General features: G+C 38.0%; 1 protein-coding gene across 4 annotated transcripts in view; it reads left to right on the top strand.

Annotated features, from left to right (window-relative positions):
- NWD2 (NACHT and WD repeat domain containing 2) overlaps window positions 1-11878 on the top strand; it is a 91533-nt gene extending 79655 nt beyond the window's left edge. For all 4 annotated transcript variants that reach the window (XM_080396992.1, XM_080396993.1, XM_080396994.1 and 1 more), the window contains 4 exons: window positions 1569-1772; window positions 3610-3754; window positions 4048-4637; window positions 6205-11878. In XM_080396992.1, the coding sequence (XP_080253118.1) occupies window positions 1569-1772; window positions 3610-3754; window positions 4048-4637; window positions 6205-10140 (4875 nt within the window). In that variant the 3' untranslated portion in view covers window positions 10141-11878. The remainder of the gene's footprint in view (window positions 1-1568; window positions 1773-3609; window positions 3755-4047; window positions 4638-6204) is intronic.
- The last annotated feature ends 949 nt before the right edge of the window (window positions 11879-12827 follow it).

Below are 12827 nucleotides of genomic sequence, written 5' to 3'. Positions count from 1 at the left end.
GGCAGATTAGTTTACACAATGTGAACTGTGGTCCAAGCTAACTGAGGTGGTTTTGCCTAAAAGAAGTTAGGAAGTGTTCACGTGCACTGCTCTGACATCTCTGCTCTGAAGCTGCAGCACCTAGGATGATTTGCTGCTTGAGTACCTTCTGCCAACATAGCTGGATTCAGAAAAGTGGTCTGCAGGTTCACACTTTTATAATCAGTTAAGCAGGCTTCATCATCATCAGTTATTGATTTTCAAGGTTTAGTTACAGCTGGAAGAGTTTAAAACAGCTTCTCATTATGATGAGTGGTTTAAAAATAATGAATATTTAGATTTTTATTATTTACAAACAAGGTAATTTACATTTTTAGAGTATTACTGTATTTGCATTAGCATTACTTTACTAAGAGGTCTTTCTGATTCAAATCAAGATGCTGATACTGTTGACTCCTCTCCATATTAAGTACTCCTTCTCATTAACTCATAAATCTTTACTGAATACATTTAAATGAGGAAATAAATTAAAAAATCCTATTTTAAATGAAGTAGGAATTCTCACTGACTTCCTTGGACTAAGATTTGAATGCAGGATTAATCTGATGATCACAAATTTGAAAAAAAATTGTCAAAAGAATGTAGTAATATCCTATAACTATCTTCTCTAAAGCTGAAGAACATTACAATTGTATTTTTATGAAATATTTACAGACAGCAAAATACAGAAGTAAATTCAAAAAAAGTGTATTCAGAGCATCACAACCAGTATTTTAATTCTCATTTTTGAAAGTGAAATATCTCCTGTGCCACAGTTTATAAATGAACTGACTTCCACAAACCTTTACCTGTATAGGAAATATGTGCATTTAAGTACTAAAATGGGGTTTGATCCATTCCTATTTGGTATTAGGTCAAAACTGTTTTCCCGTGCCCCCACTGTTCATTCAGTGGACAGCTACTGGGGCAAAGACGTTGAATTTTTTTTGCAACAAGTGAATATAATACAGCAAAGCAGCTTGTGGTTCTGTAACATTGATCCTTGGTATTGTTGGTATAAGCCACATCTTTAACAATACCAATAGGAGCTGTATGTAACATCATGTGAATTTTTATCAAAGAGAACATAAAATCTTCTGTTCCATTGCTGTGGGAACTAAGAATAAAGCCAAGACATAAAGAATCCAGACATGCATCTTTATCCTTAGTCCAGGAAAAAGGATTTCTACATTCGCTTTTGCATGTGAGATTAATCCCAACCTGTGACTAATAATACATAAGTCAATACTGTGCTAACTATGTTGGGTGGTTTTTAATTACTTGTTTTGAATGCCTTTGTATCTTTCTTGCCATTTAATATTATGAAAGACAATGCATCTACTTGAAATTTTACTAACTCATCATAGTAGAATACAGCTCAGTACAGTACCCTTAACAGTTATTCAGCTTACACTGTATGTTTCCCTTCCTAGTAATTTCAAAGTCATTAAACTAACACCACACTGATTTTTATGAAATTCAGATCCTGAGGAGGGTTTTTGCATAACTAAAAAGAAAAAATTAATCCTTACTTTCCTGCAAATACACAGGGCCTATTGGGAGAGAAGTACGGGAATATCCGAATACCGGGGGAAGTTGAGTCAGCAGAATTTGAAATGATCCTGGATGCTGCTGTAGAAGCCAAGCTAGAGACAAGGATTTTAGAAGAGTGGTACTGCAGGGATGAGAATGCAGTGCCACCAGCATATTACCTCAGACCAAAATCTGAAATGCTGAAGAACTACCAGAATACAGTAAGTCATAGTCACCTCCTTACAAAATTCTTCTCTATTAATTACAGTGGCAGGCAGTCCTCAGGGCCAGGCACTGGCCGCTGTCTCTGAATTAGCTTCTACAGTTCTGTCCACAGCTGGGCAACTGGTGCTGTGATGCTCCTTTCCCATACGTGAAGGGAGCAGCTGCAAAACACCAAGGAACATGACGGGTCATGACTCCTGCATTGATGCACTCTGGTAACAGCTAGAGCAAGTGGATTTCAGTCATTCATGACTCATTGGGGCTAGTGGGACAGTTGTACAGATTTCTTTTCCCTTCTCTGATGGTGGAATAGGGAGAGCTCAGGATCTCCTGCCCTGATATTGTGCTTTTGCTAGATTTCAATGAACAGGATTTGCAGAGGAAATACACACTTTCCTTTCTGTCCTCATACAAGAAAGCTTTTTAACAGTCAAAAAAGTGCTTAGAGCTGTCCTGAGGCAGATCTCATATTTTCAGCTTATTAACTGTATTCTAACAGAAGATTTTTGAACACTGTTAATTATGATTTTCAAAACAGGCATTTATCTTTAACCAATGACAATAAAAACTGCATATTACCCAGGGCTCAGTTCTACCCTCCTACATATCCAATATACCCAAGAACAGATTTCAGTGTACAAAAAAATGAAATTCTTAACAGTACTCACTTTGAGTGCTTACTGTATTAACACAAGAAAAATTAAATTAAACCATTATACTGCATTCATCTACCATGTAACAGAATGTTTTTTCTGTTGCATGAAAAAACATTGAAAACATGAAAAACATAGACACAGAAAGAGTTTTAATGAGTTGAAGACAGTATAATGTGGCTAATTTTGAAGCAAGTTTTGTAACTTCACATTTTTTTGCAAATGCCCACAATATCTCTTTGAATAAAGCTTGGCTTTTTTGTTATTAAAACTTTTTACCTTTCCACAAGCTACTGATACACAGGAGTGAGTAAAAAGATGTTCATAACTTAAAACTAATGAGAGTTTCATCTCATAAACTTACCAAAAGTAATAAAAGATACACAGCTCTGAACATGACAAAGAAGGGTTGCTAGGGAGCTTATCCTGGAGGCTGCCTTTTTTCCTATTACACCTTCCAGGAAAACTGGAGACCCCTTGAACACTTCACCTGCAGCAAGTAATGCAGCAGTGACTACTAGCTGCCTTAGAGAAACCTCCATTGCGGCACCTGCGAGATACCATCAGAAAGGATTAGTGAATTTATATTAAAGTCCCTCTCTGGTGACTGTAAGATTACTGTTACTATAGCAATGAGTGAATGAAAGTAATATCACATATAATCCTGTATTTTTCAAATATGGAAGCTAATATTAGGTCTTAATTACAGGTACCAGGAACCTCATTTTCAGATCCAAATTCAGATTTTGAGATCCAATTTATTATTATTATTATTGTTGTTGTTGTTGTTATTATTATTATTATTATTATTATTATTTCTTATTATTAAATGAGCAATAATTTTAGCAGTATTGCTGCTGCTTTATTATCATTATTTCAGGCTTAGTTCTCAAAACCCTTTTTCAATAAACGTACTGTTGGTCTTATTCCTGAAAAATATTGCATTAGCTGCCTACAGTAGGAATTCAGAAAATACTCAAAGTAGCAAACTTTCAGAATTCTAAAATGCAATATATTATGATTATCTGCAGTATAAAAAGTGAACTCTTACTCATTTATTTTTAGTGTATGTGTTTCTGTGTAACCATGGCATTTATGACCTTCAATGTTAGACTTTTACTTTCTGAAGTTGTAAGTGTGTGTATTCCAGCTACTGTTTAACTATGGGTATTTTTTAAAGATGGAATCTTCTTCAAACTCTGTTAATGAAAACAAATGGCAAGATATATCAGAAGAGATTAAGAAAATTTTTAAGACTGCTGTGAAATTGCTGTATGAGAAAGGAAAAATGAAACACAGCCAAGCAAAGAGATATCTTTCCTCTGGTAAAGTTCTCACTATTTCTATATTTTCATTTATTGTGTTTTCTACCAACCTTTCCACAAAATGTACTTCTGTCAGCATTTCTTATGTAATTGGAGAAAAAAAAATGTTCATTGTGCTTGCTTGAGACCAAAACCCATATGAAAGCACCCAGCAATTTTTCTGTGCTTTTTCTGTGTTTTACAAAAAATGGATGCATTCATTTAAGAGTCTGCATGGTGGGGGTGGGGGGATGTTCTTGAAGTGTTTATAAAGAAAAGTTAACAGAGACTCTTGTGTTCTCTTTCCAACTCAGCTATTGAAGATGAACTTGATTTTGCCTTGGGTAAACAAACACCCGCTTTCCTAAAGAAGTGTGTTTGCTACATTCGGAAAATTGCCAACATTGAGCGTTTTGTTAAAATTCCAGAGATGGGAAAATACATGGATGTGGTGCATACAGCTGGGAAGTTTCTACGAGATCCTGAAGCCCATGAGAAACTGATCAAGCTCAGGGATGAATTCATTCCTACCATCGTCGCATCATCCAATCTGAGAGTGTACACATCTGTCACTCACTGTGACATGAAACTGGGTTACTCCCAAGAAGTGGAGAACCATTACATTGAAGGACTCGGTAAACAGTTCTATGAAGACATGATTGATATAATCCAAGCAACAGTGCAGCAGAATTTTGACACTGAGACAGACTTGCTGTACGATGAAGTTCTTCAGCACTCATCGCTATGTAAAACATACTCCGCTTTTTATGAATATAGATGCGAGGCACTAAACATAGTTCACAAGTACGTTCTACCTAGCAAAATAGGACATATTAACCCTCTTATCATATATGGAGGACCATGCACAGGGAAGACTCTTTTATTAGCTGAAGTGGCGAAGAAGGTAAATAAATACCTTACATAATATGGTGATGTTAGGACTATTAGTGTGTAAAGGCCAGCTTAGTTTTCATTCTTCCTTTTATCAACAGGCCTGATATCAATCTGTAATATATAAATTAAAAATAAAAAGTATATTCTTCATATTATTGTACACATATTTCAAAAAATACTTACCTTTCAATAATAGTATGTGCTTAGCCAAAACTTCATCAGAGCTTTTAAAAACCTAAGAGGAATCAATATATTTTTTAAATAACAACATGTATTTCAGAAGGATCTCTTTCCCTCTTGTTCCACTGAGGTCCTACCAATCTGAAACCATCTAAATATCATATGCTGGTTTTAGTCTTAATCACAAATACAATATGTCTTTCCAAGTCATGCCATCTTATGTTCTCATCAGAAATTATTCCGGAATTAGTATGATACACTTGCTACAAATCTATCTGTAATAACCTGCAAAAATACCTGTACGTATTTATCTGACGTATGCTGTTTAAGTCATTGAGCTGAGTACTACAGGGAAATGAGTGAAACACTGTGCAAAGCAGGACCAGTTGCAGAAAAGACCAAGCTGGCATCTCTAAGCCAAATTCTCCAGCTGGGAGTCACAACTTTGAGTTCTCTGCAGGGTGCTCAGGGAGTTTAACACAGTGGGCTGGGGAACAGCTGATTCAGCCAGAAGGAAATGGAGAAGGGTACAATAATGTTTAAAATCCCATATCTTTCCCAATTGTAACTTCCTGTAGACTCACATTAGTTGCATATATGAAATAGGGATTTGCAACTCAAGACCTCACTGCAGATCTGGGTATATAAGTTAACCTAGAGACTCTGGTTACACTTTTAAAATATTCTGTAATAACTTAAAGTGAGGTTAAAAGACTGAGTAAGAGAAATGAGTGTGTCAGCCTGCACAGAGAGGACTTAAAGCCATATTCCTCACTTGCTTAGAGTACGCTAACCAAAAAATACAGCAAGAGATACCTTTTATCCTTTGTGGCAGCACGTAAGAGCAAAAGTCACAGGCACACCAAGACAGAACTGTGGTCCAGCAGAGAACTTCTGTGAAGGTAACCAGCTAGTAAAGGGCAATCTGTGCTCTGATACCTGTCCTCCAAAACCATCAGGGCACGCATTTATACTCAACTGGGAATCAATGTTAAGTTTAGGTGGGAAGATGGTCTGCCTGGCCAAGGATGACATTGCTTAGTGACTAAGTCTGTTTATAAGAGAATCTACCTACTGACTTCCAGAAGAGAGGCACAGATTTTGCAAAGAGTGCCCTGAGATTTATGGACTACATTCTACTCATGTCCCCTTAGGCGTAAGCCTGTGGATCTGGGTCTTAGTGTTTTGAGGTATTACCTGTGCTAAACAAATATGGCATATGATATGAATTTCATTCAGTGTATGTAAATCAAGCCTACCTTGAACTCTGCCAGTAAAAGCATTTCCATTCAACCAGTAACATTTAAAATGTTTATGTACATACAGGCAATCACTTTTTATAAACTCTGTTACTGTGTTTCATTTTGATATTAACTACATTATGCTCTATATTCTAGGCCTATTCCTGGCTGCAAGAAGAAATGGGACCAGATTCTGACCCTGTGGTAGTTATAAGATTTTTGGGATCCACCGAAACAAGTACAGATCTGAAGAATATACTTCAAAGCATTTGTGAACAATTAGCAGTCAACTATCGTTGCCTCGTACAAAGTTACCCAAAAAAGATTCATGACCTTCGGGACTTGTTCATAAATCTCTTGAATGAGTCTTCATTCCACAGGCCACTGGTGATAATATTTGATGCCCTAGAACAGCTAACAGATAGTGATGATGGTAGGAAGCTCTGGTGGCTTCCCATTCACCTTCCCCGTTCAGTACGGATAATTTTGTCAACACTGCCAAACAAGCATGGGATCCTGCAAAAACTGAGGTGCCTTATTCATGAAGAAAATAACTACATTGAATTGACTGCAAGGGACAGAAAGATGTGTAGCCAAGTACTAAAACATCAGCTGCTGCGAGTTAAAAGAAAAGTAACATCAGGGCAACAAATCTACGTCAATGAAGCATTCTCCAAGTGTACACTGCCTATGTTTGTGAACTTAACCTTCAGAGAGGTCAGGAACTGGAGATCTCACAAAGATGTAGATGAGTCCTCCCTCTGCGTCACTGTCCATGAAAGCATAGAGCAGTTGTTTTGGTCACTGGAAAACAAGTGTGGATCAAGACTATTGTCAAGAGCACTTGGCTACATCACGATGTCCAAATCTGGCCTAAGTGAAATGGAACTGGAAGATATTTTGGCTCTTGACAACAGTGTTATGTATGAACTGAGTGAGAGTGTCAGAGAAAGTAACCCACTGAGAATTCCATATATATACATTGCAAGGCTTAAGGAGGGCTTGCAGGGGTACTTAATAGAGCGACAGGTGAAAAATGTAACACTGCTGCTTTGGGCAAATAGGCACTTGCAACTAATTGCCCAGAAATTGTACCTGCAAAATGAAGAAGACTTGCATGAAATGCACACTGTCATGGCAGAGTATTTCCTTGGTGTTTGGTCAGGTGGACGAAGGAAACCTTTTTACAGTAATGACCAGTATCTGAATGGTTGCCCTGCCCCTGACAGTAGAGGCCTGAATGAGGATGAAAAGCACTACGTAGATCAGACTGCTTTTGACAGGCAGGCACCTGATCAGCCATGGGTCTTTCAGTGTAATCCATTAGAGCCTGATATCTTTTTTATCAATCACAGAAAAATGACAGAGCTTATTCATCACTTGACACGATGTGGAAGAACAGATGATCTTTTGTACGGAGTCATTATGAACTTCAGCTGGCTGTACACCATGATTAGAATAGGGCAGTTTGATAAAGCACTTTCTGACATAGAACTGGCTTACACCTACTCTCAAGAAAAGGAACTGAAATTTCTGGCCAGTACCCTCCGCAGTATAAAGTTCAAAGTAGTAAAATACCCAGGTTCGCTCTCTGCTGAACTGCAGCAGAGGCTTCTCCCAGTAGTAAGTTCATTGCCCAAACTCAGACATCTCCTCTTAGAATGTGACAAGGATGGACCAAAGTACTGTTCTATTGTCCCTTTGCATTCCTCCATGGATGTGACTTACAGCCCTGAGCGCCTGCCGCTGTCATCCAGCTGCATGCACGTCATTGAGATTTTGCCTACTTTTAATCCCAGTACAATTATTGCTGCTTTAGAAAATGGCTCCATCAGCACTTGGGATGTAGAGACCCGCCAGTTACTAAGGCAGATTACAACAGCTCCATCTGTTATTTTAGGCATGAAGCTTACTAGTGATGAAAAATACCTTATAGTGGCTACAACAAAAAACACTCTTTTGATATACGATAACATAAATTCCTGTCTTCTGTCTGAGGTGGAAATTAAGGGGACAAAACATTGTGGAGTTGGGGGGGGCTCCAGTTTTATAAACGGATTTACGTTATCAGTCAACCATGCGCTTGCTTGGCTGGAGGCCAGCAAAGATGTTACTGTAATAGATCTGCTTTACGGTTGGCCTCTCTATCACTTCCATTGCTGGTATGAAGTGACCTGTGTGCAGTGTTCTCCAGATGGAGTTTATGCGTTCTGCGGACAGTACTTGAACACTGCGACCATTTTTCACTTGGGCAGTGGTGAGAAACTGGCCACTGTGACCTCTGAATTTTCTGGTGGATTTGTGAAATTCCTTCTCATTCTGGACACCGCGCAAGAAATGGTGATGGTAGACAGTGAGGGTAGCCTCTCTGTTTGGAATACAGAGGAAATAGCGAATCCCCAGCTTACAGATGACTTTGACTGTAGGAGAGAAGACAGTGAAGTTGTCAGCATAGAGCTTTCTGAAGACCAAAGTGCAATTTTAATTTGTAAGGCTCTCAGCATTGAACTTCTTGACACTCATGTGTGGAAGGTGGCTGAAAAGTTTAGAGCTAAACACAACGAGCGCTTCATCTCTGCCGTGTTGTCCAAAAACGGCAACTGTATAATTGCTTCAATGGAAAATACCTCAGCCATTTTTGTTTGGAGAAGAGATACAGGACAGTGTATGGCAAGCTTACAGGAAATCTCAGGAACTATAGTCAGGCTAATTAAATCAAATCATCATAACATGCTGCTATCCTTATCCACCAGTGGTGTCCTTTCTATTTGGGATATAGACATCATAACTGCTATGTCCAATATTGACAAATCTGGCAAGCCTATCCAAAGACTGGTGTTGCCAGCCAGAGGTGAATTAATATACACATTGGATGGATCAGATTCTGTCCATAAGTGGAACTTCACCACTGGATTTATTGAAGCTGTGTTCAAGCACGAAGGTATCGTTGAAAACTGTGTGCTGACCTCTTCTGGAGAGATTATGGTTACATCAGATGATAAATGCAGCCAGTACGTATGGCACACAGTTAGTGGTGAAAATATCTTTCGCATTAATGGACAAAAAATCTCGGAGCTAATGATTACTCATAATGATCAATTTGTAGTCTCTCTCTGTGAGCAAAATGCATCCAGAGTTTGGCGACTGGCTACAGGGCATAGAGTTTGCAATATTTTAGTTGCCTTACAGAATGCATTTATAACAACTGCAAATACATTCGTAGTCGGAATGGCGAAGAATAAAGTGTTGGCAGTGAGTCTCTGGACAGGCAGTATAACCAAGAAGTTTTGCTGTGATGATGGTGCAAGCATTGTGGATATTAAGCTGATACCAGACTGCCCAGATATTGTAGTATTTATAACATCTACTGAAACTGTGAACATCTGGAGCCTAACAGAGGAAGTCATCTGCAGACGTGTACAACTGCCTACCAATTTCTTAAAAAATTTAGAAGACTTTGAAATATCCCCAAATGGGAAGCTAGGAATTATAACCCGTGGTGATGAGAACATCAATGTGCTTGATTTATACAGTGGAAAACTCCGTGTGGTTCACACTCCAGGTGTCATCTGGCGGCAGAGGTTGTCTCGTGATGGCCGCTATCTTGTGTACATCTGTTTCCGCAGTGAAGAAGATGATGACAATGGTGCAGTCTCTAGCTTAATTGTAATGAGGCTAGCAGATGGCAAAAACATCGGTGCCTGTTCTCTTTATAAAACTCCCACTTTTCTTGCACTCTCACAGAGACATTTAAATATTATTATTGGATTTGATGATGGAAGTATAGGTACTTACACTGTAGTGGATCGAGTTGATGCTGCACTGAAAATCAAAATTGCTACTTCAAACAGCCGTCAGATTTTCAACAATACAACACAGGTGATTAGGCCAAAATGTCACAATTACAGCTTCAAAGTGACTGCAGACTGCATTTGGAGGGAATCAACGGAAGTATTTGCAAGGGATAGCCCCATTACAGTTACAGAGCCTGAGGTGAGTGAAGCAACACCAACCAAAAAACACAACTATTGCTATGAGAAAGTGTGCTCAGCCATAGATTGCAGAGGACACAGTTTTGCTCCTGACAACTGAGTAACCATCGGGATGATCTTATCTGAATAACAGTATACATGCATAGATTTGTCTTCTGAATTCACGTAAAAAACAGTGCATTTCTTGGAAGACAGACAGAAACAGCAGAGGGCAGACCAGCTGTTTTTTCCTCAACAAATATTCTTACATTTATGTAAACATAAAAACAAACGTAAAGCAAATGGGCTGCAGGGTTTTTTAATTTTCGGAATACAAGGTTCAGTCCAGGATTTCACCAGGGCCTTGATTAAAAATTTCTAGCAATACTATCAAAATTGTTATGCTATTACAGAAGTTAGGTGATCTTATCTGGGATTGACAAACTGTTTTAATTAGAACTAAAGTTCCACATGATCAATGAGAAGAGTCAGACCACTATTTTATATACCAAGTCGCCTAGATGGGTCTATAGCTAACAGCCAACTTTATACCCACTTGCAAAAATGTGTTTTTCTGCTTGATGGTGCAATGACAAGATGTCACCTGCCAACCTGGAACACTTGATACATTCCATCATCATTTAAATAATACGTACTACTTTTTTTTTTTTTTTTAATTGGGATTAATCTTTGGGTTGAAAGTAGTAGGTGCCAGTAGCTGCAAACATGTCAACATGTGAGGTGATAAGTATTTGTTCACCTCAATGAATGGACTGAAAGATTATTTTTTTTAATTGCATGCAGGGATTTCAGGTTTCTGTATTGTGATAAAAATGAAAAATCTAGGTCGTAAAAGGAATATAGGATTTTGGGTTTTATTTTTGGTTTGGGGAATTTTTTCGTCTTCACAATGTGTATTAGTATAGGTTGTAATGAAAACTTCTTCAAAAAAGAAAGGGCGTTACAAATGAACAGTTAAACATATTAATTTTTTTATGTTAAAAGGTTGCTATCCATTTTGTTCTCAGAAAGTCTAAAGGATCTCCTATGTCCCCAAAGTAATTTAAATAGAAAGTTTTCAGACATACCATGTATTAGTCTCGATAACATTTGCCTTACTATCATTTCTGTTCTTTCTGATGATAAATACAGATCAGATGACCAAACACTCTGGGACTGCTTGTATATGTGCTGAAATACTCCACTAAATGTAAAGGCTGTCCAAAGGTCCTTTACTGGTCCAATTTGTAATGGGTTTTTCTTACTTCCACATACTTACAAGCTTCACTTTCTGCTTTAGAACTGTTCTGAGCCTTTTTTACAATTTTACCAGTTTCAAGGCAGAAATTGTGAAATAATGAGAAATGCTTCAGAAAAAAAAATTTTGTTTACCCAAGTAAAAAAATAAAACAAAACTGGTCAACATCTGAAAGGATAAGAAGATTTTTCCCTCCTTACATATCTTAAAGATAGCACACCTCTGGAAATATTTTCAAATCATTTAAACAAAACAGTTTTATTTTTAAAATCAGAACGCCATGCCACAAATTTTCAAGAAATGAATGCTAAGCTAGAATTTAATGTAGTGTGTGAATGTTCAGTGTACAAGCCAATATAGTATATTAAGTGACTTGAATGATTTTTCCTAAATTGTTTGCAACCAATAGATCATATTGAATGTTTTTATGTAAACTTTGTATTGTTGGGAAAACCTACCCAATCAGAGATTTATATTTTCATAAATGTCAAATTTAGTTAAATTTTGTTACAGAGTTGTTACATTAGAAATCTATTGCAGTCTTCAAACAATATACAGTCTTGTGTATGCATTGTTTGTACTAATAAACTATGGAAACAGACTTGTGTGTCCCCCTTGATTTCAGGGAGATTTCAGCCTGGCAAAGGGACACAAGGGATTTGCAAGTCCCATTAGCCTGTATTTAATTCATTCTTAAGGGCTATAGTCATAAGGGAACATTCCAATATTTTTCCCACTTTAGTTAACTAAATCAAGCATTCAAAAACCAATGAGATTCACAAAAAAAAAAATGCATGCTTATATGCTGCTTATGACTAGATTGCATACTGCCATTATGCAAGTCAACATTCATGAAGGCTTGTATAACCTACCCAGTGGAAAGCACAGAAAAGTTCATTGAGCACCTGAAATCCCTCTCCCCTTCAGACCTGTGGAGCTATGGGAAGGGGCTGTGGGATCCACACCTCCTGGGATCCTGTCCTGAAGGTAAGCAACTTCCACCTTCTTTCAAACACTGGGTATGACTCACACATTTCAGCCTTGAATTCCTTGCACATAATCTGCATAGTGTTGGGAAGTTATCTCCCATCTGCCAGGAGAGTAGCTCAGTTTGGGTAGTAAAGGAGTATAGCATAGAAACAAAGCAAAACACAGAAACAGAGAAATGTTCTTCGTTTTGGGGCACCACTACCAGGACCTAGCTGGTCCCAGCTCAGCTGAGTAGCTTATAGAGCACCCAAACTTGCTTCTCTTGTTTTCTGGCTCAATTAACTTTGGTCTTCTGCACAGTGGCACAGCTTCTTGGGGCTGGAGATAGTCCCCAGAAAAAGAGAGGATTGATCTAAATGTGAGAGCAGTCTTGCCTTCATCTCAGGCCAAAGAAGGAATTGATTTTAGGCCTTGTCTAGTTTGTCAAAGAGTGGACTGACATATGAAAGCAGTGATGCTCTATATAACAAGCCATGGGTGTTCTTGTCCTGCTTTGAACCTTAGTCTTTTATGTTCTAATCAAGGACAGCAAGAGTGGGGCAACACTATTATTTTTCTTA

This window comes from Falco punctatus (genome assembly GCF_963210335.1).
Source record: "Falco punctatus genome assembly, chromosome: 1".
NCBI lineage: Eukaryota > Metazoa > Chordata > Aves > Falconiformes > Falconidae > Falco > Falco punctatus.
This window is presented reverse-complemented; position numbering and strand designations above follow the sequence as displayed.